The sequence below is a fragment of the Pseudopipra pipra genome, chromosome 1 (genome assembly GCF_036250125.1).
Source record: "Pseudopipra pipra isolate bDixPip1 chromosome 1, bDixPip1.hap1, whole genome shotgun sequence".
NCBI lineage: Eukaryota > Metazoa > Chordata > Aves > Passeriformes > Pipridae > Pseudopipra > Pseudopipra pipra.
In genome coordinates this window covers 136,017,938-136,044,799 of record NC_087549.1, presented here as the reverse complement: position 1 = coordinate 136,044,799, position 26,862 = coordinate 136,017,938, and the positions used below count along the sequence as shown (strand labels likewise).

General features: G+C 34.8%; 1 protein-coding gene across 1 annotated transcript in view; it reads right to left on the bottom strand.

Moving 5' to 3' along the window:
* The window catches only part of MALRD1 (MAM and LDL receptor class A domain containing 1), a 246,779-nt gene that overhangs the window by 46,586 nt on the left and 173,331 nt on the right, over positions 1 to 26,862 (bottom strand). Inside the window, exons 33-36 of the mRNA XM_064634936.1 lie at positions 23,964 to 24,165; positions 7,246 to 7,521; positions 3,912 to 4,037; positions 2,739 to 2,805 (exon numbers count right to left, since the gene is read on the bottom strand). Coding sequence (XP_064491006.1) covers positions 2,739 to 2,805; positions 3,912 to 4,037; positions 7,246 to 7,521; positions 23,964 to 24,165 — 671 coding nt within the window. The remainder of the gene's footprint in view (positions 1 to 2,738; positions 2,806 to 3,911; positions 4,038 to 7,245; positions 7,522 to 23,963; positions 24,166 to 26,862) is intronic.

Sequence of the window (26,862 nt, the reverse complement as noted above, 5' to 3'; positions counted from 1 at the left end):
TATATTCCTCTCCTATGTTTCCAGAAGTCTGTGGTCTACTTTGAAACAAAAACATGAACACAAAAACCCACTAGAAAAACAGTTGGGGAAAGTATGCATATAATCAAAGGAATGGTTTTGAAATCAGAGGATTGAAATTGCAAAAATTCTAGTCATCATTGCTCAAATGATCATGATTTGCATGTGCAATCACAGTAGCTGATTGCCAGCATCAGAGAGTTGACTGCATGACTACAGAAGGGACATCACTTAGGACCAAAGGAGTCACATTTTGTCAAATGAGAGTGGCCATAGAATTTCAGACTAAAGCCCCATCTAGTCTGGCCAACAAAGAAAATACCCATGAAATAGTAAAACCAAGATAACCATGTTTGATGTGCACCCCAAGTAGCCTTCTGGCCAAATAGGAGAAGCAAATGCAAGTGGCTTTCAAACTTTACTCAAAAATTCAAATACCAAGGAGGACCAGGATAACAATCAAGATGTTTCATTAAAGTAGGAAGCTAACCATCACCCACAAAGGATCCTTTCTCCGCATTTGTTCACAACAAACTCTCACTGAGAACAACCACGAGTATATCAATCAGTCACATTATCAAATATTGTGATCTCTCACTGATATTAGTGCAATCATTATGCACCAGCTAAGAGAAACTTTTCTTAGTAGTATGAACAGAAATTACAGTAATCTGATACACCAACTCTGTTGCTCACTCCAGTATATATTGGAACTTTATCTAGACTTGTATCCACTGTTCCCTTTTCCACCTGGTCTCCTCTCTTCACAGAGGGATGTCAGAGCTCACCTTTCGCCCGCTACTCACCTTCCATCCTTCTTAGTTACTTACTACTGAAAGAAAGCCAGGTTGACGCCCTAAAAATTTACCTTGCATATTTAAGCTACATTAGTGCACATATGTGAAAATGAAAATTTCCCTAGGAAATGAAAAGTGGTATACTTCTACATTTTTTATTTTACGTACATTTTTATTCTTTTTTTTTCTTTTTCACGGTGTTGACAAGTGAGATTTCAAAAAAATCATGCTGAAGTTTATCTCAGAAATGGTTACCTCTCCTGTTGTTATTATATGTATGAATAATTATAAAGCCTTGAATGGTATTGATATCGGACTGTTGATCTGGTTATCCTTTTTCTTCTCCATTTGCTACTCTCCAGTCACTTCCCTTGCTGGCAGAGTTTTCAGGAAGCCTCTGACTATTACAACATGCACTGCTTTTCAGGTATTCTTGAACAGAGATGACATATTTCCCCAACACAAGCACATATGACTCTTCGAGTTATGTTAGCCCATCAGTTAGGTCATTTTAATTTCTGTCCCTTTTCTCTGATTGCCTATGCATTGCATCAGAGTTAAATATCATGTTATTGACTGCTGAGGGAAAGTACCTTATGTACTAGTTTAATTTACTGTTTTTATTCCAACTGTCTTTTATTTCTGTGTATAAAGAAGACTTGCTAGTTTGGTTTCCTTTCTCTTGCAAGTCTGAACATCAGTTCAAATCTTATAATTCTCTTGTATGCTTAAAATCTCAATTACTCCTGCAGTGCTTTGTCCCTACAAGCAATTTTCTTTTTGATCAATGACTTAATCTACAAATTGTAAACTCCCTGTTCCAAATCCCTTTATTTTCTGCTGACTTTTCATTCTATTTCATCTGCAATATTTCTCTATTGTTTTTGTCCCTTTTCTCTCTTTATGGGTTCCAAGAAGTTTTGAAACAGCCACCTTAATGAAATTCTAAGCTTCTTGCAGAGACCATTCTCTGTTCTATAATAGAGGAGATTCTTTGGGAAATCTACAGGTAATTAACAGTGTTTTCTGAAAGCCAAATCAAAGTACCCTGTATGAAAGTGCCTACATTTTCTGAGTAGGTTATTTATTATATTTCTTCAACGAGTAAAGGATAAACTTGTCTTGAAAGACAAAGCAGGCTTATTAATGTGCATTTTCTAGCAACTGGGAGACAAACCTTAATGTGTAGTCTTGACTAAGACAGATACTCTGATAAAACAGTGAGTTCTTTATTAATTTGGCAAACTCTTTGGTAAGATCCACTGAAGCAGAGAAAGACAAAAGCATGATAATGCATACCATTTCTTTCTTTGCACTTCAAAAGTCTCCTGTAATTTCCCGATGGGAAACAGAGTGATAGCTTGTGTAAATGAATCCCTTCAGATAGCCTGAGACACCCTCTAATGACTTGTACTTTCTACATCAGAATTGCATACATTATTTCTTTTTCAGCATAGAGCATTTCCAAAAAAAAAATGCAAGCATATGTTTAAACCTTTTTTTTGGAATAAGTGGAAAAACATTATTTTCTTTTTCCAAACACACGCCAAAAAGGTAAAGATCAGTATATGGCATGCTGTAAAATCTTCTCTGAGGTACAAAACATCTGCTGCATATAAGGCACAGAAGCATGTGTTGTTAAATGTTGATGTGAAACACGAGACACAGAAAACGGGGTGTCAGGCCAACAGGTTGTCTCACGTAATGACATATGAAAGTTACAGAAAATTCTATCTGATAAATAATATTCTTCTCAAAATGTGATTTAACTCACTAAATGTAAATAAAAATAGTGTAGACATAAAGACAATTTAAGAAATACACTTCTATTGAATGTCGTTTCTGTCTCTGGGGAGCAAAACTTCTCTTTTAACAGCAAGTTTATCCAACCTCAAACACAAGTCAATCACCAATGAAACTTACTGGCATAATGGAATGTCACCTTTGATGATGCATCTTCCTCCATTTTTGCAGTATTCTTCAGGACAAACTGCAAACATAAAATTAAAGATTATAATTTCCCTCTGTTTTTATGTTTGTCATTGTCTAATTTTCAAAATGGCAGAATATTCACATCTGTCATTTTGGTGCTTAACACTTCCAAAACTTCTTCTTTTAGACCCGGTCTCGGTGATATAAGTGGGAAGTCATGAGTACATTATAAGCAATAGCGTGCTCTTACTCTTATAGAAATCCTGATGCTTCACTTGAGCAGGCTTCAAATTTTTCTCAAATCAGATCTTCATCTGACTCCAGAAATGGGGCTTTTACAACTGACTCTATTTTCAAATAATAAAAATATATAAAATAAGACCCAAATTATATTTTTGCAATACATAGCATACATTGTGAACTTTATCACATAACTCTTAAAATTGTAAAAACAGAGTTAAATTCTAAGGCATCTTCAGCAAAGCTAGGGGAGTACTGTTAACATAGAACTGGCCCAGTGTTTGTAACTGTCTTGGGAAAGAACTGCAGTAACTTTGTGTCATTGAATGGGATGCTTTGAACCTAGATTTAATTATTTACATAATTATCTACGTTTTTGTTAGACTTTATTAATAAAAATAAATTCAATTGAATATGTATTATTGTCCTGTACTTATCTTTCTCTACCATTTAACTATTGCAAACCAAACCTGAATATTGTGGCAAGTTCATTGTGCTAAAACAAATGCTATTTGGTTTATCCTCCAACATGGATTTGCAATACACTTGAAAAAAACAAACAAACAAAACCCAAACAATCCTATTAACTCAAAAATATGGGTTGATAAGTGGATTACTCAACTGGCTAAAATTAAGGGAGTGCCTAATAGTATACTACAATGGGTTGTAAAGTTTTGGTTTTTTTTAATGATGCATTTATACCTTAACAAACATCTCTTGTGAAGATGTTAAGCATATTATTTTTCATCTTTTTTTCCCTCTTTCATCTGTGTCATACTTTCATCAGGAAGACTCATGCCTGATACAATTTGATAGAGTTTTAGAAGAGGAAACTCAGTCAAGTTTGAGGACTGCCTAAAGATTCAGTAGAAAATAGCTATACTTTCTTTATTTCAAATTATATTTTTAAGCAAAACTAAGTACCTGAACAGCTGGACTCATCAAGGCTGAAATCAATGCAGTCTGCAATTCCATCACAACGCTGGGAGACTGCTATGCATTGATTAGTTGATGCACACAACAAAGAACCATTGAAACAATCTTTAATGGCTGAAACAAAAAGTAACATGGTGGTTATTATCCGCTGTATTTCTTTTTCTCACTGTTAAAAAACTAGCAGAAGAAGCCTGATTCATACTGTAGGCTATAAACTTGCATCTGTGTGACCTCTACAAGCTTTCATCTTCAAAGGCATGTGACTTTACTACTGAGTTGCTAAATAAGTAAACAAATACAGAGCACAGATGGTAGAGAAACTGAAATTTCCCATATAATATTTGTGAAGAAGAGGAGGGCATATTAACTTAAAATGTTGAGACCATAGGCTGCAAAGCCCCAAAGAAAACCCATAAAAAGATATCACAAAGCATAATCAACTTTCATTCATCAACCAGTTTTAAAATGATGGAATTAATTTTTTAACACATAATATTTTAACACATTACAGAGGGAACAGTCAACCAAATGGATCTAACTGCTAAATACTTTGCAATTCAAGACAATGACATTAAGTTATCAGTGCTGAGTTATCAGTGCTGAGGCAAAGAATGTTAAGAGCACATGGAGGCACTGAAAACAATAAAGACATGAAAGTGAAATTATTAGATTTTTGTCTATATTTAGTTTTGCAGGTCCAATTAAACCTGTAGAAAGTCTGTTTGAAAGATTATAATCTTTAATATTTCCTAGGTATTTAAAACCTACCAGGATCACAAGATTTTAGTTCACTACAGAAAACTCAGAAATCATTTTTTATTCATTGGTATTAGCACTCAATCAGATGGTGTCGGGGTCTGTAAAAAAGTAATATATACATCCCATTGGTGCTAATATGTTTGTTTTGGATTAAATAGGTGAGATAATGTAACCTTCACTAAAACTGACAGCAAGAAAAGGGATGGTCCAGTAGAACATCTATAACTGGAAAACAGTTACATGATTTTCTTGTTAAATGCAACTAATAATAAAATCCACTACATTAGTTGATATAAAACAGTATTAGCACACTACTGTACAACCTAACTGCTGTGTGAAGTCCACAGGAAATTCTGTCTGCATAAATCTCTAAGTCATGAAGAAAAGTATTTCTGTGGTACAAACTGTGGTTTTAGTAGAGATGTGACTAATGTTTTTTGTTTGTTTGTTTTGCTTTGTCCTGGCTTTCTTTTGAGCTTTATGTCTAATCTCTGCAAGATGCATTTTTGACAACTAGCCTTTATCCAAGAAGAAAACTTTCCCTGGTGAATTCCTGAATTCAGAACCCAGAACATTTTTGACCACCTCTTGTTAAACTTAAATGAAAGAAATTACTATGGGACACAAAATGGAAGGTGTCAGTAATTCCTAAATTGAAGTTTTCTAAAATCACCAGGTAGATTGGATCTGCATCAAGGAAAAAAAATTAATTTTCAGTCTAAAATCTAAAAAAAATTAAAAAACACTCTCAATCTGTGCTATTATTACAGTACATGTACACTGGAGTTACTAGCAAAACAATAAATTTTTTAGATTATGCATAAATTTCAATAAAATAAATAAATTTTTTGAGACATTTACTTTTTCTCTCTGACCTTTCTCTGTTGACAAACTTCTATGGCTTTTCACATGTTTAAAGTAAAAAGCTAGAGATTAAATGCTTGCTCTCATGGCATACACAGTTTGATCTGAGCACCAGCTGTGACAGTAATCAGCTTTCCACTGATTCCATTCCAAACTAGCACTAACCACTTTCTTTTTGCTTTGCCTGCAACCAGTATCTTCTTCATAGAAGAAACACAAATCTCTGCTTCTGTATTTCTATCTTATAATGCCAATATTCACGTGTTTCTATACTATGAACTGAATTTTGGAGCAACACAATGTGATTGCAGACTTGAATGTTTCCACCCCGCTGAGAACCCCAAAGGTGTGCAACATCCATGGAGAATTTTTGTTCTTGGACTAGATAAGGATTTAATTTCCACTCAATCTCTGGGCATTATTTAGAAGTCAAAGCAATAAAAAAAATTAAACAAAACAGAACAAACCACAAAACAAAAAAACAACCCCCCTCAAACAAACAAACCCCTCAAACTCCCCAACTCCCCAACATTTCAATTTTTTGGGGGATACTGATAATTATAGAAATCTTGTGGCTTTCAGATTTTGAGATTCTACATTAACTGCTGTGGTGTGGAGTTGGGATGTGCATGTAGTAGGACACAGCACAGAGGTCTAATAGTGGACAGATTGAAGAGGAAACAACTTAAAGAAAGGTTAATGATGAGAGGGTTATTTCAAGAAAGGAATATATAAAATTTCTACATGCCTTTGGGTTATGTAGAATTTAAGATAAGAGATACCTTCAAAATCATGTCTTTTGCCAACAAGACCACAGAGCTCACTTCTAAACAAGACATGCACAAATAGTCTGCCAAATCCATGCTAGTCTGATACACTAATTTGTTAAAATAAATAGCATGTGCAATGGCTTGCATTTATATTCAGTAGTTTTGATACAATATCTAAAGAACTCAAATTTCTAATCCTCTGCAAACTGATATTTACCTTTTTTTTTGTTCTGATAAGTATCAAATATAATGTTAGAAAAACTTTTACAACATGAAAAGTTTAGGAAGAAAAGTTTTTATATCCAAAAATCCTCTTTTTTTTTTTTTTTTTTAATGTAGCTAATTATTTTGAAATTCCTAGAAAGCATAGGCCTCAGTTCATATACCAATAATGAAATGTTTTGAAATGGGCAGACGTGCAGAGTTCAAAGCCTGTTGTCCTTGTGTTTTGTTTGTGAGCCTTTTTCCTTGCTTGGGGCAGAGATTGCTGTTGCTGCATGAACAGACTTGATTTAAAAATCCTTGAAAGGTCAGGACTGCCTTGAATATTACTGAATTATAGAACTGCTAAAGTCTATCTGTCATATTGGAATCAGAGATTACAGAGCCAATGCAAATGCAGTTGACTGATCTATGGAAAAAATGTAGAAATGTTTGCAATTATTAACAGAAATACAACATAAATTTTTAAGCATTTACAAAAGTTGATAGGCAGGGAATAAGAATGCATAAGCGAAACTATTCGGAAATGTAAAGTGTCTCTGCAGCAAAATGTCTCTGCAGCATTATATGTGATACGTAGTATTTTTTTGATGAGGGAATGGTGAATTTTACATTATACTTCATTATATTGCTCTTTTTCTTTCTTAAAACATCACTGGTTTAGGCAAGCTAGCATTGCCACAACTATAGCAATGAAAGTAACTTACGGCAGCCAATTTCATCTTCGTTAAGGCGGCAGTCAGACACACCATCGCATTTCAGAAGGGATGGGATACAGCCAGTGGAGGCACATAGGAACTCTGTTTCCTTGCAGGAGCCTGCAGTCACGGTGGTAGGTCTCTCCATGGGACAATTCATTTCATCACTTCCATCCATACAATCTTCAACCCCGTTGCATCTCGCAGCGAGGGACAAACACTGCTGCACATACGCGCATGTGAACTTGTCACTGCTGCAAGTTGGAGGGTGTGGATCAGCTGATCCTACAGAAGAAAAAAGAATATTTATTGATTCTCTTCTTTCAGAAGTCATTCATACTGCCTTTGAGATATACATAAGGGCTGCTAGGACTGCAGCTGATTTTGCTTATTAAACTTTTTTAAAAAGCCCAATCCAAGTTCTATAAAAACACAGCTCATAAGTGTAGAACACAGTATTAAAAACATTTTGTTTCATATTAACTCCATTGCTGTTGCTGCAGCATTTTGCTTCTAAAGCCCACGTTCAGCATTTATTTTGATCCTATTACTTCTTTTGGCATGTACACATAGAAAGGTTAATACTAAAGTATTAATAAATCTTGTTTTTCACCCTGTATCTGGAAAGCATTAAAATACCCCTCATGTTACAATCTTCCTCTATTTGTATTCTGAATAGGTGAAGAAAAATCAAAGACTATGTAAGTCTTGATCAACAAGGAGCACAATTCATGGAAAGCTATAATGAAGAGTAAGGTCTGAACCTTCAGCAGAGTAAGAAAAAGATTTTCATGAAGTAACAACAAAGATTTTTACTGATATAGTGTATCATCACTTTGGTTCTATAGCTTAGTTTGATGTGATAGAGAATTAAATCAAAGAAGATACTAGATAAAAGAAAGTTTCCAGTGTACAACTAAATTAAAAACATGTTCTTAAAATTTCAGACTTTAACTAATTCAGACAGCTGACAAAAAAAAGAAATAACCCATGCTTGCTTGCATTGCCGGAAGAAAATACTAGAAAAAGCTTTCTGTGATCATGTATATATAAACAAATTTGTCTCAGACACTAAAGTCCCTCTTTCTTCCTACAAAAATCATTGCAACTGAGTTTTACCAGCAGAGGATTCAGAACTATATGGAGAAACTGAATTCTAAGTAGCTGGCTAGGCTAATGTTGTATTCTTTATACCATCCATCTCTATGCTAGTGTCTACCATGGAAGCAATGTGATGGATTCCTGTACTTTTTTTGTGCAGAGAAAATAAAATAATCTCTAGAACTTAACTCTATACATTTAATCTTTTCAAAGTCAGTTTGCGCCAGGTGAGTAAAGAATATAATATGATTGTTAGAGACGAGGAAAGACAAATTAATGTCACCACTTCTGTAAAGATAGGAGGCTTAAAGACTTGGGCTGAAGCAGAGCAGATCAGGCACAAAAGTTATGGATGGGTTTTAGCTTGTTTTTTGAAATGGTGCAAACATTGTTCTCCCACCTCAGATGTCAAATTTTACTGTTGCATTAAGGAATGACGCTGTAAGGGAGTACCTGGATTTTGTCATGATTTTATGACTTCTAATCTACTGGTCATAGAAGTATGATTGTGTATTCTGCAATACCAGAATACCAGGCAGGGGTTTTACAGCACAAGAACTTTGCTGAAACATGCTCATTTTCTAAGGTACCTGCATTGTGAATATCAGCAATTTGTACGAAAACCAATTAGCCTCTAATGCATTCAGATAAACCGAATACTAACCTTATTTTACTACCTTGTTTCTTGTGAAACCATTACAGGAAAAAGAGATCAAATTTCTGTCTAATATAGACCTTTTCTAGATGATAAATTTTTGGTTTTCATATTCACTTTATAAAAAAAGTCATAATTAAAACACTTCGTTCAGTAGAACATTCCTGACATTATTTCCTACCACTAGTGTTATTAAATTCTATCATGCTGCTAGAAAAATGTATTTGATACACTGAACATAATCTAAACATAAAACAATAGAAGTGAATTTTGATGCAGCGAAAGTAATAATCTAGTGATCTTTTGCCCTGTTTGTATTCAGAATTATGTCATAACTCTTTCAAAGATGTGTACGTGGGATTGCAAAGATTGTGGTTTCATGTCCTTTACAAATATGTTAGTTAAAAAAAATTAATTTCCTTTATGCTACTTCAAAAGGCTTTTGAAAGTTGCCTTTAGATAGTTGATTATAGACATTTAAATTGTAGATTGATTTTGAACAAATTAGATGTGCTCTATATTTTGCATTTTTTCCTACTTTGGTACTGTATTTTAGCAGATAGTTAATAATAGTAGCCCATAAAGGTGTTAGAAATTGGTTTGTCATATAGAATTTGCATATAAGAATTATTTTGTATTTTTAGTTTGCACTTGCTCAAGAAAGAAAAAGAAAAGGATGTGGATGATGAGTGAAAAGAAAAAGAAAAGTACTGGAGATGGATCGCAGCTTTGAAAGAATCAAGAGAGGAAGAAGACTGTCTAAGATTACGGACTTTACCTTCCAATAAGGGACGTTACAAATTAAGTTAGAGTTTAATGTTAAAACAGGGTTGTCAGGTTGTGTTTTGTAATGTTTGCAAAGAATCTACCCCCTATTATCCCTTGTTGATTCCCTTACAAGGTTGTTACTGCTCCCCTCTTGTTAATTATGCAATTGTGATTCCTCCCCTTTTGTCCATATCCAATCGTATCTTTTCCTTGGCAAACCCCTCCTCCTATTTGTAATATTCCAGAAAGTTCCCCAGCTTCTCCTATATAAGGGGGAAGCCATCTTAATAAAGTGTTCACTCCTGTTTCACTTACAACCTGTTTCTGACCCTTTGAGCAACCTTCCCCGTTTCCCTTAGCCAGGCTGTGTTAAAGGATATGATTATATTAATTTGCAAATTTTTTTCTTTCTGTTACTCCTGACCCTTTCCTCACAGTGCCTAGGGGGCATTTAGACAGCAAAAATGACTTAAGCTGCAGTCAGTTCTGCTTAGACACGTGCTTTTGTCCTTGCATAGTCCTGTGCTGGTTTTTCTGTGCTTGTTCTGAGACAGTGGAAATCAATCCCAGTTCCAATACTTTTGACAGTTCTCTGGTTGCTTGTTTATGTTGCAGGAAAGTTTGTATTTATAGGACATTTGTGAGCACTTCTGACCCAGTTTAATTTTCTATACCTATCTGTTTCATGATATGTATGTTTCTAATATGTTTCTATCCAACTTTGTTCTGTAGCCTGAAATCCCCTCTTAAACTCAGTAAGTCTTGAATGTGTTGCTTGTTATGAATCTGGTCTTGAGTGTTAAATTATTTTCAGGCTTTTGTAGCACTGATCAGTTTAGCCTTATGATCCCAATTATATAAATGAGCTTATGCATGCAAATAATCCCTCACTAAATTCAATATTTAAGCAAATGCTTAAATGCTTTATTGAATTGTGGATTATTATTATTATTATTATTATTATTATTATTATTATTATTATTATTATAATTATTATTATTATTATTCCTGACTTGCATACCAGTTATTTTAGAGTGTGCAGTATTCACTGAGGGTAGCAAAGATGTGTCCAATTTATGGTAGAGGTTAAATTAGAGGCAAGGTTAACCAGGGGTCTTCTTGAGGTCTGTTTTATGTTTTCAATTCATTAATAAAATTCCAAAATCATACCCTGAAATCAGAGAAATCATTTTAGATCAGAACTATGCATGAGATGAGGATATACCTCAAAGAACATAAGAATCTTCTCTTGCTTTTTAGCTCACATTATGTATTAGTTCACATTTGTTTGGTTTCAGATACAATAGGAAAATTGTGCTCTGGATGACATTCTGTAAAACATCAGGATTGCCATGGTCTACCAAAACTCCACTCCCAAGTTCAATCTATTTTCTTTAAATAAAGTAAGTTATAAATGCTTTTCTCAATTATAAATTAAATCTGCCTGGTAAAAATTTTGAAAATTTATAAAGATATTATTTTGTACATAGCTAACATTTAAAACAAACCAATTAGGAATATGCTAATGTAGAAAATCATTAACTAATTCCAACTGAAAAGAAATCTCAAGCAACATTAATGCAAAACTAATTACTTGTTTTCAAAACTACCATCTATGTAATTATTTATTTTAAGCTCATCATTATAGTATCTCCCACTGCCATGTTTCTTTCTAAGAGTGGCAACATTAATTCTGTTTTCTTGCCACTGGGAAGAATTTAACTAACAGGTTAACACTGCAATGTGGTTTGCAGTGAAAAATGAGCTGGCACTAATGAGAGACTCATCATAAATACCCTCCATGTGCCGAGTCACACAGTGGTACACACCCAACTCAGCCATGGAAACTAACTTTAAACTTATGCATATCCATGAATCTTGAAGATATATACAAAAGTTATTTAAACAGTAAAATCTGAAGTATGCTTTTGTGAAGCAAATTGGACTATTTCCTTGTGGCCCACAGGTAATTTCTGTCACTTAGTACTGTTAGATTCAACAATTACCTGATACTGGCATGCCAAGAAAATGTTTCCCTCACCTTTTCCCAAATGCAGAAAAGATGTTCCCAACACAGCACTCATCTGAGTGCCGCATGGCTCTCATTTTCAGACCACGTTCAGAAGTGGAGGAGATACTGTACAGGTTCCTTTTTTAAAAAGCAGCATCTCTTTGAAACTGTAAGCAGCATCTCTTTGAAACTGTTTAAGGATTTGGAGATAAATCTAGTGAAAATAGTAAGTTCTAAGGAAGACAGGACAAAAGCTTTCTGTGTTCAGGCTGCATGAGCACTGAAAAGCAGGACTAAATATCTTCAAGAATATGTTCAGTATTTGCACACAGATGAAAAGTAAACTAAACAAAAACAATTTCAGCAAGAATAACCTCTGCACTCCAAAACACTGTCTGAATTTAGATCTGCATGATAAACAGCAGTAAATTGCTGATGTTCCATTACAGCTAAAGGAATCATGACTTTTTAAGTAGCAATATGAGTACACGTCCTTATTTATTTTACTTTGCACTCTGTGTTTTATTTTGCATTTATTTTTACCTTGCATATGGCAAATAACCAAAATTAAAGAAAGGGTTTAAAAATGTGCATATAAAATCTACTTGTACATCACAAAAAAGACATTTTAATTAGCTCCTATAACCTGATTTTTAATTTGGTCCTATTACTTTGTGAAACTTATTCACAACAGCTGTGCTGGCTGAGTTATCATCTAAAGACAGGAAGTGCTACTGCACAGGCACTTTCACACTTTTAAGATAAGTTAGGTAGCTGAGGTAGATAGAAAAACATAAAAATCAGACAAATGTGTAAAGCAAACAAAATTTGGCATGTACTGCTTCATGAACTGTAATAACTAGAACTGTATATATCTGTATTTCATTGTCATCAGATCAAATAAGTTCCTTTACATACATTTTTATTGCAGTGTGCTAACCACCAAAACATGTTTACAGTAAATAGAGCTCGTGAGCTGTGATTTGGAAGAAAGGAGCCTTTACAATATAAAAAGTATTAAGTCAATGAGTGCTCATTGTCAAGGACATAATTACATGTTTGTGGGATAGGGATTTGTAGAAGGCTTACTGTTGTTTGATGAACGGTATCTGTACACACATGCTTTTTTGTTGTATTATGGCTTTGTCATCCATGGAGTGTAATGATCCTCTTTCCTGACTACAGTGCAAACTCCACAGATCAGCATTGCAAATATTTCATCCATGAATCACAGGGATTCAGTCAGAGGAAACCACAGAACTGCTATTACCCAAAGGTTAATATAACCTAAGCGTTTATATTACACAGTCATTAGCACAGCAAGAAACACACAAACATGCTTAATTTGAATGAAGCAACACCTCCAGGCTATACTCCTCTTTTCTGCCTTTCTTCTTCAAATACCAAGATCTTTGGTGCAGAGTAGGTCTCCATTTATATTTATATATCACCTGTAACAGTGAATTTAATGAAAACTAGTGGACATTGGCACTAGAGTCAACACCAGGAAGCATGGAATAAAGTTACCACATATGCTATTAGGCAGCATTTGCTCAGTTGTATCAGAGCTCACTCTAAAGCCCATTTGAGTAAATGGGACAACTCATATTGATTTTAATGGGCCTTGCATCAAACACTTGAAAACTAACAACCTGTCTGTATATTTGCATAAGTAATTTGCCTAGTTAATCTAATAAAAATGGTGGACCTATTAACTGCAGCTAAAAGAGGCCAAAAATAACTTCCTCCAATAGTTTACATTAGACAAGAGTATAAATTAATTACAGGCCCAATCCAGTGCATTCATTAAGTTGAAATAGGTGTCAGTCCTCACTTTCGCTTCAATAAACACTGGATCAGGGCATGAAATCAGCCCTTTCAAGGTGGCTGCAAGGAAACAACCTTGTTAAAAAAATTAATCAGACTAAAGTTCCTCAAATACTTTAACAATCTGTCCATGAAATTTTATCAGTTTCAATAAAGCTTCTGCTAGAAAATAAAATGTTAATTTCCAAGCTTGTAAAAAAGATGAAAAAAGGGGGAAATTGAGTCTGACCAATTGAGTCTTTAAGTCTCTCCCCTTCATGGCAAGACAGAGGTACATGGCAGGGTGCTGAAAAGGGTCCCAGAGACACTGTTAAAAAGCTGGAATTAACAAAAGCAGAACTTGGCCCAGTGACTTCAGAGTTTTATATGTCTTGTGCAGAATTTATTTTAAATGATTACAGTTTGATAACATACAAACATATTGGAAAACAGACAGGTTTACTGCCAGTAAAATCAAGCTATGATATAGTTTGCACTCAGAGAACTAGTGCTTCTGGCTGGAACACACTGACTACCTGTGACAGCAATATGGGAATATTTACCATATTTCTGCTAAGAAGAGTACAGGAATTGCTAGCTATGCCTGCTATTGTGATGGATTTATTTGCTTGTTTATTTATTAGGAGCAATGATGAATTGGAGAGGCTCTGAAGCGTTAGTTTTCAAAGAAAATGAAGTGGGCTGAACTATAGGACAGGTTTCAGTGGAGGAAAGAACAGTTTCTTGGAATCAGCACATTTTCATAAGTGGGATGAGAACATAACACTATCTTTTATTTCTCAGCTTCTGCAAAAAGGTACAAATTTATCATTACCAGTTGAGAAGAGCCCTAAAGAAAAGATTGATATAATTTCTGAGATAAATCTGACTTGTGATTTACACTTATCGAGGAGATGGGTAAGTTTTACATAATGAAGAACCTGAGAATTTTCTTTTCTGTAAGATAGTATCATGAAATCATTTCATTCCAAAAATTATTTCTCTCCATCCCTCCAAGGAAATATGCTGATTTTTATGAACGAACTTAACAAGGCAAAATGTCATCTCTGTGATTTGAGGTTTTTTTTTTGGTGTAAACAAATGGGGTTTAGAGGTTCAATATTAATGAAACTATTTTAATACACTATTAATAAATCCAAAGATTTTTAATTTCCCAAAAGACATCTAGCTCGATTCAGAAGATTTCAGTATTCTGTACAAGTTATAAGAATGCCGAGAGAAACTGAAGAATTTGGACAAAGTGTATTTATTGATTTAAACTTACACAACATATTCAGGACTTCCCAATAATTACGCTAGTTTATACAGTGTGATTATCTTATCCTAAAATTGTTCCCAGTTCCTTTTCTAAGAAATCCACAAAAGTTTTTGTTTTGGTGCCAGATAGGTCTGTGCACTGGAAGATACTAGGACAGGCTAAAGAAGCTCTCTAAGGTACTATATCCTAAATCATAATTTTTACTCTAAAAATGCAGAAATACCCTACCTCTGCCAAGCAAAGAGTATCTAAAGCATATACTGATTGGTTTCAGGGAAAAAATAATTAAGTAAAGAACCGGTTTACAAATTTCCCTGGTATCTCCAGTCCTCTGTTAGTACTAATCTTTCCTCTTACCCTCCTTTGTTTTTATAGGCAGCCTCCCTCAACAGCTCCCCCTGATTCATTTCTTGCCCTTAAGGAAAGAAACTCCCTAAGTTTCTTCTTTTTATATCCCTGAGAAAAAAATAACCTGATAGAGATTTCTGCTTCACTGCAAGCATGAGCAGACAAGTTATCAGTGATTCCCTTGGCTCTGCAACTTAAAGAAATCAGAAGTTAAGTCTCCTCTACAGAGTTTTTCCCCATGATCTAACACTACAGTATCAGCAACTCGGGCAGTTAACTCTTCCAGTATTTCCTACACCCAGGCTCTGGGAGTTTCACAGGATCATTGACTCTAAGGTTTTCTCAGATGAGTCCTGTTCTGCTGCAGAATTTTCTCAGTGTTGCCTCACACACACACACACACACACACACACACACACACACACACACACACACAGGGACACAGACACACACAGGGACACAGACACACACAGGCACACCCCTCAGCAACATTCTCTCTGTGCCACTGGGCAATTTTTTTTGCACAAACTTCACACAAACACCTACTCTACTTTTTGGGTTGTCTCTTAATTAGATACAAGTTTCATTTATGCTTTTCTAGTAGTAAAAAGGGATCTACTCAAACTACTGGAGAGCATATAAAATCATAAAAATGGATGGCTTCTAGGCTATTTCATTATTTGATTAGTTTGCCCATAATGCTTATTGCTGGTCTGCCAGTTTAGGGTCTGTATAGGAGAAACATTTTGGTCAATTCATATTTTGCTTCTTGTTCAATTCAGGATTCTTTATTTTGATAACCCTGAAAACAAAAATGGTTTGCACATTTCCAAACTAACACTCAAAACTACAGAGGTTATTTTATTTCATTTTCTTTTTAGTTGCCAGGTAGATAGCATTATACAATAAGAAGTAGTTATGCAGGTAGTTATCAAATACTTTTAAAATATTTGGACACTATAGCTATATGCTGTTTAGAAAAACTTCATAAAGGTAAATAATTTCACATTTAGAGGAGCAACCCTGAGATTAGCTCAGTTGATGCCAAGGACACCCAGGTCATGGTTTTGATCCCCGTATGGGCTGTTCACTTAAGAGTTGGACTTGATGATCTTTGTGGGTCCCTTCCAGCTCAGAATATTCTGTGACTGTGGTATCTGAATAGTGTGCACAGAGAAAACAAAACACTCAATTATCTCTCATCTCTGTATTGGAAAAAGTAAAAGAGAGCTGTGAGTAAAGAGTATTCAATAATGTGGTTAAAGATTGTCATTATGTATAAACACACAGATCCTGTTGCGAAGCAAATGGAAGACTGTGGCAGGAAGAGCAGGGAAGGTTTATAAACAATCAGGATTCAAAGAGTGTGTTTCATGAAGCAGAGATAAAATATGGGGAAAAAGTCCTCAATATGCGGTTGAGCACTGGAACAGGCTCCCCAGGGAAGTGGTCAAAGCACCAAGCCTGACAGAGTTCAAGAAGAGTTTGGACAGTGCTTTCAGGCACATGGTGTGATTCTTGGGGATGGTCCTGTGCAGGGCTAAGAGCTGGACTTGATGATTTTTGTGGGTCCCTTCCAACTCATTATATTCTCTGATTCTATGAATATATTCTATGAGAAACAAAGAAATAATAACTAGCCAAGATGTTATGACAGTATTTCCAAGCATATGTACCTTTGCTCTGTGGTTTCTTATCTGAAATCAAAAGGGGAGTTACTCCCTTTTTTTGAAAATTAGATACCTTCAAGACACCACATGATCTAAAATTATAGTGGTTCAGACTAATATTGATTTTTAAAACCTTAACCAGCCACATAGATTTTTATTCTTTCTTTCTTTCTTTCTTTCTTTCTTTCTTTCTTTCTTTCTTTCTTTCTTTCTTTCTTTCTTTCTTTCTTTCTTTCTTTCTTTCTTTCTTTCTTTCTTTCTTTCTTTCTTTCTTTCTTTCTTTCTTTCTTTCTTTCTTTCTTTCTTTCTTTCTTTCTTTCTTTCTTTCTTTCTTTCTTTCTTTCTTTCTTTCTTTCTTTCTTTCTTTCTTTCTTTCTTTCTTTCTTTCTTTCTTTCTTTCTTTCTTTCTTTCTTTCTTTCTTTCTTTCTTTCTTTCTTTCTTTCTTTCTTTCTTTCTTTCTTTCTTTCTTTCTTTCTTTCTTTCTTTCTTCTTTCTTTCTTTCTTTCTTTCTTTCTTTCTTTCTTTCTTTCTTTCTTTCTTTCTTTCTTTCTTTCTTTTTCTTTCTTTCTTCTATCTAGCTATATAGAAATAGTCTTTATAGTCACTATTCCTTTATACTGTTATTAAATGAAGAAGTATTGGAATCTATCTTCATTCTGCTGTGTTTGAGTTATAAAAACTCATAAGCAGTTTGAAATAAATGACAATGATAAAGTCCAAATCCTTCCACCTTGAACAAAGGCTATGGCCTTATAACTTTGGCCTTTGGGGACACCTTCCTTCTCACCTTGGTGCCTGAACTTGCACTTATCATAACTTTTTGGTATGATATACCATATATTCAGCTGTTGGTTGGAGGTCAATACAAATTATTTAACTCTGAAGGAACTTCAGGATTGGTCTGTCAGGTATGCATCTACTGTGAGGTCTGAAACTGTATTATGGAGAAGTCTTAAAGAAATCCTACCCACCAGACAAAAGAGTGAATCACCAAGGTTTAAATAAAAGTTTCATACATTTCAAGACCTGAATGAGAAAGCACTGAACAGCTTTTATATTCATGAATATAAGCCTAGATTCATACAAGCAGCAGCATATAATTAAATTTCTGAATATTAAAAATTTCCCTGGTGTTAAAAGGAGAACAGACAAGTTCAAAGAAAAAAACAAAACAACTGAGGATCATTATTATGAGACTATGTATGGCTCAGGAAGGTTGAATTGCAAATGGCTGGCAACAGGGAATGCATTGGAGAAAAACTAAATATGGTTCCCCTTTTCTTATGCTCTTTCCCAGGCAGGTCGGAGACAGGTTATATTTCTAGATGCACTTTTTCCTTGCTTACTATGGCTGCCCAGAAGTTCTGAGTGTGTTTATCCTAAATTTTGATTGATATATTATTCCCTTTGTCACACAGTTCTTTGCAATATCACCCCTTCTAGAAAGTTAGAAAAGGTGATCTATAGGGACTGATGTAGCCATATCTCATGACTGTCTTATGATGACTCAAAGAAATTGAAGATTCAGTCTCTGGAGGGTATTAGGTTTTATGGTACTGGGAAGCCTTTTTTTAAAAAGACCTTTATAGGTGACTTGAACTTCAATATAAAGCCAAACCCAGCATTGTAATTCACAGATTCTGATTTGTTTCTTCTATTTGTTTCTTCACAGCGAGTGAAAGCTTGCTTATAGTAATAAGGATTATTTGAAACCTTTACAGAAGGTCTAGTTTGTGCTACGGAGCAATGGGGAGACTTAGAAGAGTTATGCCATGTCAAACCAAACTTTTCACCTAAGTGAAATCTGTCAAAAACCACCAAATACTTTACTGCACTTCTGCACCTAAAAGGAAAACCTGGCTCTTTTGTTGATAACCTATGTGATGAAGTCAAGACCTATAACAATATCAGAAAAAAACTCAACCCACAGCAGCCTGGAAAATAGCAGTTTTTGTATTCATGCTTCCACCAGGATCAGATGACAGTGTTAGAGAGAACATGTCCTGTCTGTGCTGAGTGTTTTGCATTATTTGAGTTGCCTTTTTATCTCCAGTGTATCCTTATATAATGATTTTTTCTACTGCAGCCAAATCTTCCAGACAAGAAAAAGGCTGCAGCAGGGTGTGGGGGAAAATTTGTAACAGGGACAGTCCTTTCTCATATGTTAAGTTTACAGGCTAAAAAGACATTTAAAAAAAAAATGTTTTGTAAAGAAAGGAAATTATAAAAGTACAGAAGTAGAAGTAGCTTGAAAATAAAATAAGGAAAGATGATGAAAAGTAGTTCATCAGAAGAAAACAGAAAGAAACAGAAGAAAAGGAAAATACTTCAGATAGCATTAAACAGCTGCAGGAAGTAAACTATGAAGGCAAACAGACTAAAAGCAGAAATTAAAAAAAAAGATACTGATAAGGAAAGATGGAGTTAAAGAATAGACACAGAGGCACATCCAGATTTATTTCATTCATATTAATTATTTCACTAAGCAATACTAATACTGAGCTGGTGATAAGCATGACTGATGGTGGAAAAACAAATATGGCTTTCTCACTCTAGAGCCTCAGGCACTGCATGATATTTGCACTCCTGTTTATACTAAAGATTCATCCCAAATATTCATTTAAAAGTGTCAGCACTATTTTTTTGAATAAACCAAAACATTAAGGCAATTACTTAAAGCAGTACAATTTGAGTTCACAAAGAGCTGCTGCTAAATGGGGCCTAGTGGGTGACTTCACTGCATGAAAGAGCTGGAGCAGCATTCGGTGCTGACTTTGTACTGAGATTTACCTTCCAGTAGCAGATCTCCACAAGCACAGATATTTTGCTTGGGTGATCTCTGGAAGATATCACAAAATATATTTACTATTTATTTGTTTCTCGAGAATACTGTTCCAATACATAGAAGTGCTATTTAACTAGTATGTTACTATTTAAATTACACAGAATTTGTCCATCTGGTTTATTTTTCCAGTAATGAGTGAATGACAAAACATAGTATTCTGATTTTCATAAGCAGAATAAAGTTCGGATATTAGGCATTGTTGTGCTAGTGTTAGGATTTAAATTAGGTATATCTGTAATTTTTAGAATTTCTGTGATGCCTCCTGTTTCAGCTGAACTAGAAATACTACAAGAAAGCTATTAATGAATACAAAATCTGATTCAATACTGATGCCTTAAGCCCCTAAGGGTTTTTTTATTTTTCTAATATTTGTAAGACTTGTAAATTTTATAGGTAGGTTTTAAAAAGCAGAAACCCCTTTGTCCCTTGTTCCTTTCCCTTGTTTACACATTCCCTAACCCTCTTACCCCATTCTATGTTCCCATATCAAACCTACCCCTGAATTCAGTAGCAATGTTTTATCTTCTGTCAAGGCAAAGGCCTAGACTGTTTGGAGAACAGCATATCAGGGCCTAAACCACAGAATACGGTCAAAAATTAGGTAAATATGTACCCTTTGTGCTCTGATGAAGCTGAAGGTGGTGAAGTAAGTGGTCCCAAAAAGACCCCAGACCCAATTCTCAGGGGGAGGGCCCGGGGCGGACCAGAGGAAGGGCCAAAGGGTGGATACATCTGGGATTGGATGGATAATGTTATAAAATGTAACCACTCAGGCATGGCCGCACAAGCGCGCGTTGTATTATCACCTACTGCCTTGGCAAATAAACCCTTTCTTATCTCACCCCTAATTAACTGCTCCAGAGATTTTTTTTCAGCACCAAAATACACAGGCAAAAATACTTTGGAATTTTTGGTCCATCTGAAATCAAAAATTGACTTTTTTAACTTTTATTTTCAGAAATTGCGACATTAAATAAAAATCAAAGGTGTTTGGTTTTGGTTTTTTTGTTTGTTTTTTTTAGATTAAGCAATTACTTAAAAGTTTAATGAAAATTACTAGAACTGAGTAACAACTAAATTCCTTGGTTCCTAGGATGCACTAATTTCTGTAAAATAAGATCACACAATTTTATCAGCAGAAAGTCATGGCCCTTGAAAAGTGATAAGAGAACATCTCATTTAGAAGATAACTCTGAACTTAGCTAGATCCCTTGCCACTGATGGCTGGCGCTGCAGCTTCCTCTGCATCTACATCAGCTAGAAGCTGCTTCTGCAGTAGGCCTAGCTTGACTTAGCACTAGCCTGACCACAGTTTATTTAAATGTTCAGAAGTATTCTTGGATATCTAGAAACTCTCATGGCTAATGAGGGCTGACTACTTAAAAACATAAAAACCACAACTGAATTAGAGCTGCTGGTAATGGTTTATTACTTGGAGCTCCCAACCAGCTAAATTGCGATTGCTTCTATTTAGAACATGTTGCCTCAGGAAGCCCAAAGTAATTAAAGAAAAGCTGAGAAATAGTAATACAGAGAGACAAGAAATATCTGCAGTAGCAAAGCTACCTTCTAAAAGAATGGACGTTACACAAAACCTGTACAGCAGGTAATACACTTTTCTTTGAGCTAGATCTTTGAATAAACATAATGAGCAAAAATCAAAGCAGGACTGACAATGGATTAGCTAAACTTTCCCACAGTTTCTGTAACAGAAAAATATTCCTGCTGAAATATCTACAGGACAGTGCTTTTATACCATTTGAGGGTAATATCTTCAAATTTTACCATTGTTTCTGCTGATCTGGGGTCCGGTACCATGGTGGCGGCGTTTGGGCCATTATGCTATCTCAAGGAAAGTATTAAGATTTTCCTTGGCTAGTTCTTTATTGAGTGTGTATACCTGTTTTTGGGTTTTTTTTGTTTAGCCCCTTTTCCCTTTCCCTTTTCTGTTTTCAGGTGTTGGGTTTTTTCTCTTATGTATATATAGTTTTTGTAATTGTATATAAATGTAATATAAGTGTAAATATATATACATATTGCTTTAGCTCTCTCTTATTTCGGTTCTCTTGGTTTTTTTTTCTTTTCCCTTGGTTTTGGCGGGGGGGAGCTCTTGCGGTGGGGGTTTGGAGACTTGGCAGGGAGCCAGCTCTAAACCACCACAACCATCTAAATTTTGAAGAAGTTATTCAGCGACAACCATTAGCAAAAAATAGCACCTCTTCCTAAGTAGCTGCTTTTTGTCGGGAACAGTATTAAAAAGTCAGAGATAAGTTCTTCTTCCTAAACTTCTGCGGTTTATTTTATTACGTGGGTTTTGTGCAGTTCTCTTGCCTCTTCACAAGCACAGACTTGGCCTACCTGGCTAACAAAGATTATTAGCATAGAACTTTTCCAGGGGCAGTACAAAACCAATCTTAAGTAAGAGCATCAAGATATAGTTTTTTTGTCTGGAGAGGAGATTATGTATCAAGTCAAAAACTCCATGTAGATAGGGCATGAATTTTTGACTTATTCAACAATATAACAAATTTTCTTAAGCCCAAACTTACAATATATTGTATTTGTAAGACAGAGAGAGTGTGATACAAGTGAGATACTTCAAAGTATTCTACAACTGGAAAATCTCTAGAGAAAAATAAGGTGATTAGAAAATGTTGCTTCATTAAAATTACCTTATTTGTGTAGTTATGATTATTTCAGAATTCCTTAATATACACTTTCCATGGAACATCTTTTTCATTTCTCTGAATTCAGGCTTGTTCATAATAAATTACCAAAATGTAAGTTCCACAAAATTAGAAAATTGAGTTGTATAAATTGTTGAAATACAGAACTAGGTCTTCCAGTTAATTACAGGTACTTAAAATATATAATTTGAACATTTCCCTATTATGCTATATTATGCATGAAACTGCTTATGTAATTCTTAAGACATGGTTAACAAAGCTGATTTACATAATAAGGGTAGAACAAATGCCTGTTTATGTACATAGTCTGCAGCTCACTGAATAACATTCCAAAATATTATTTGTCTGAGCCTATTCTGACAAAATAAACAAACTTTTTGTTGAACATATTCTTTCACTTTAAGCTTTAATCAGCATGTGGTTAATTCTTCAAGGAGGTGCTTACCACAATAAAAGTAATAAAGAAAAATTGTCCTGAACAGTATGACATCTAGTTTATACACAGGCTATCCTATCCAAACAAGAGTTGTTTAATAGGAAGAAAAGTATCCAAGATTTTTATAATCTTAATATTGACATTTATTTAACCATAATCATTCCTATTCGTTCCTTGTGAATTAAGTTCTGCACAAGAAGTTTTCTGTTTCTTTGGTTTTCTTCCTCTCTTGACTTTTCAAAATAAGGAATGGCTAGTATTTCTATTAGAATCTGTATTTGCAAATACATTGCTCTTTTTCTGATACTGTATCATGCTATATTTTGTTTGCAGAGTAAAACACTGCCTTCCACAGGCAGGGCATTATCAAACCTTAGAATTTTTTTCTACACAGATCAAGTCACTTAAATTGTCTAGCAGAAATGAGATTGTAAACTCTCAAGAGCCTGGCAGTGAGGCAAATACATGACGCTGCTGAGATATTTTATGAAGAAAATGAAGATAAAAGAACTAACATATTTTAAAAAAATTGTGAACCACTTTGATATTCATCCATCCCAAAATAAAACCTTCACTAATTTTTTTCATACGGGAGAAAACCAGTGTATTTGAATGACAGTAGATCCTTCTCAGCTATGGTTCATAATAGCACTAAGAGGCCCTAAATGGAAGTAATACTCTGAGTTGGTATAACTATTCATATATTCAAATTCTAGCTATAATACAAAACTGTCGTCCACAAACCATGAGAAAATAACTTTATTCAGACACTGCGCTCAGACAACAAATAGATAGGAGCCCCTCTGATAGGTATAATGGCTTTCCTTTAGGGAAAAAATGAAAAAAATTGCCATGAGGGTCATACATGATAAATTTGATCTTTCCTTTTCACATTTTTCTTTCCTTTGAAAAACACATAGTTCTTTGCATGATTATGCTGCACCCATTTCTTTTCTACTGTTTTTTTTTGGAATTAAGTAAAAACGTACAACTACTGTAATAATTTGAAAAGGAAAATATTTCACTTTTTGTAACTGTGATACACATTGAAATATGAAATGCCACAATTTTCCTTTCCCTCTGAAAAGAAAAACATAGATATTTTTGTGTAATAGCATACCTCCATCAATGCATTCTGGGGTGAAAGAAATATCATCTAGAGCAAATTCTGTGGGTTCACTCCACCCCACTTCAGCTTCAAAGGCAACTTTGAAAGGGCTGTTACTGGAGAGGACTACACTTGCATACATCCATTTGTTTTCTTCGTTTCTACTAGAAGACCACATAAGAATATCCATTCCATGTTCTTCAACTGTATACACCTGTTGATGACAAAACCCAAGAGATGCAACTGAATCAGCATTAAGCAACAGGAAAGCGGGGAACTAGAGGAACACAGCCCAGCAGTGCAGCTCCTGCCTGGATAGTACTTGGATATGGTTGAAATCCACATCCTACTGGTGATGACCAGATGTTACTGAATAATTTTGCCAATGCTAGTTCAGCTTCAAATAAAAAGCTGCTAAGAAAAGAAAATCAAAAGAACTGTTAATACAATCACTAATATGAAAACCTACAGACAATCTCAGCCTGATGTATAGAAGTTAATGAGTAAAGACTTAACCCCAAATTAATCTAAAAATTGAAGAAAAGACTGAAAAGGATCTTGAGCTATCCTTTCATCTCTAAAAGGTGACCTCCTTATAGTTGATAGATGGAATGAAGATTACAGAGATAAAAAAAAAAGGCTTAGCAACTAGGGATTGAAGGCTGTTATCTGGTGCAAGAAATTTATGATAAAATGTTTCAGACAGTCACAGAAAATTATTGCAAGCGTATTTAGCAAAGCCATGAATAAAAATAAATAACATAATTAAATAATGAAAACAGTAAGTAAGACAAAGAATGAAGTCACAATTACCCAAGAACTGATGAATTTATGCCAAGCACATGAAACTGAAGAATATAGAGTTAATTGCTCTTCCCACTCAAGTATTCAAAATCCTTATACAATCTAAACCAGGTCAAAAATAATGAAAAAGAACTGGAGTAAAGAAAATAGGCATACTCTAACCATTCCAGATGATAACTATTTCTTTAAGAGCCTGAATATTTTAATCATTATCCAGTGACCCATAGATTCATGTTGCCAACTGAATGTCCCAGTTCAATGACGGAACAGAAAACCTGAGGCTCAAGAAAGTTATAAACAAACCTCTACTAATGATCTGCATAACTAAATAACCTTGATTCTCCCAGTCAACCTAGTAGGACAAATAAGCTAAAAACCTAAATGGCACCATGAACCACATACTTTGTAGAACTTGATGTATTGATTAAAATATCTCTGATGCCTGATGCTCTTGAAAGTTATTTCATTTTTAAAGCAGGTGAGCATCAAGAATACTGATATACAATAATCCAAGTCAGGACCTAATTTAGTCAAGCCTGATATTTGGTTAAAGGAATGTGTAACAGCAATATCTTGTACTCTCTCCCTAAAAGCATGCATATTGCAGGGCTAAAAGGACAAGGGTCAAGAAGAAATAGCTGATTCAACCCATATAATAAAATTAAGAACTATTTGTAACAGTATTCCAGGCTCTAAGCCCGTAATAAATTGAAACCCTTGATTAGAATAACTCTACATGTGAGGTTAGGACTAAGTTACCATACCTGTGTGTGTCTCTAGAACCATTCACTATTCTACCAGTCATGAAAGACAACAATCTTGAGGATCTAGAATTTTACTGCACATAACAATTTTAGTGTGGTTTTAGCTATTACTGTATCATTCAGTATTAATTTCTCCTAAAAAATGAGATAATATCACTTTCAATATATCTCATTGTTAAGTCTCACAGCTGCACAAATACATGTTGGGAAAGTGGGAAGAATCAAAAACATTTGAAGACAATACTGGAATCTCTCTTACAGGACAGTTAAAGATTGTCCTGTTATTTAAAACAATATTTTTTTCCCACTTCTTTTGGTCACATTAGTAGGAGAAGTTTTTCATACGAAAAATTTCAAGGCACATACTTGCTTGAACAGTTCTATGTACAGAGGAATTGCATCATGTCCATACAAAGCCTGGTCTCAGATGGAGCATGGAATCATTCTGTGTACATACAGATCAATCCCACAGCTCAAACTCAGTACAAACCATAAATCAACCAGGAAACCTGCAGTATATTTACTGGCCAATGTGTTTGGAATGGCAGAAAGTCAAACTGGGTTTTAAGTGTGACATTAGCTACTGTTCACATAGATGCAAAGTAGTTTATATCCTTGCCTTTCTTTTCCTTGAGATTTAATTTATATTTATCAAAGAGTAAGGATGTGCAGATATGTAATTATTATAGATTAGTTTATATGTTGTGGTGATTTATGTGGCTCCATGCTCAGCTAGACTAAAGTTTAAACCCGGTGTATAGTTTCTCATAATAATCACACAGATAATCTGAGGAAACTATAGCATTTAGTGGAAATCACTAAACTGGTTCACTGGAAATCTCAGTTGAGCTCCCCGCTCGTTAAGTCTATGCAGGATTTTTGCTGGCCTGTATAAAAATATACAGCACATGAAAGGTAGAGCAAATTCTCATAGATAAGATCTCCCTAAGCCCTAGAAAGGTATAGCTGTGTGGCACTTAATAGCTCCAGAGACTACACTACCTCCTTGCACAGTGTCCCATGAATTGTGTACAAACCAGCCTGATAGTGGAAACAATTTTAGATGTGACAGAGAAAAAAGCTAGCAAGATGAATCTCACTCTGTGGTATGTAATGAAAAAACAAACAAACAAACAAACCACAACAAAACAAGCAATCAAAAAACCCCAACCAAACAAGTTGTAACAAAGTCCTATTGAACAACTCTGTATGAGTCTGGTAAGACTGTGCTCCAGACTAATACTGATCTAGCTGGTCTGCAGAGAACAACATTCTTCAGAAGATTCCATTACCCTGCCTCAAAATCATGAGTTAGTTCCAATTCTGAACAGAATGTCCTGTGT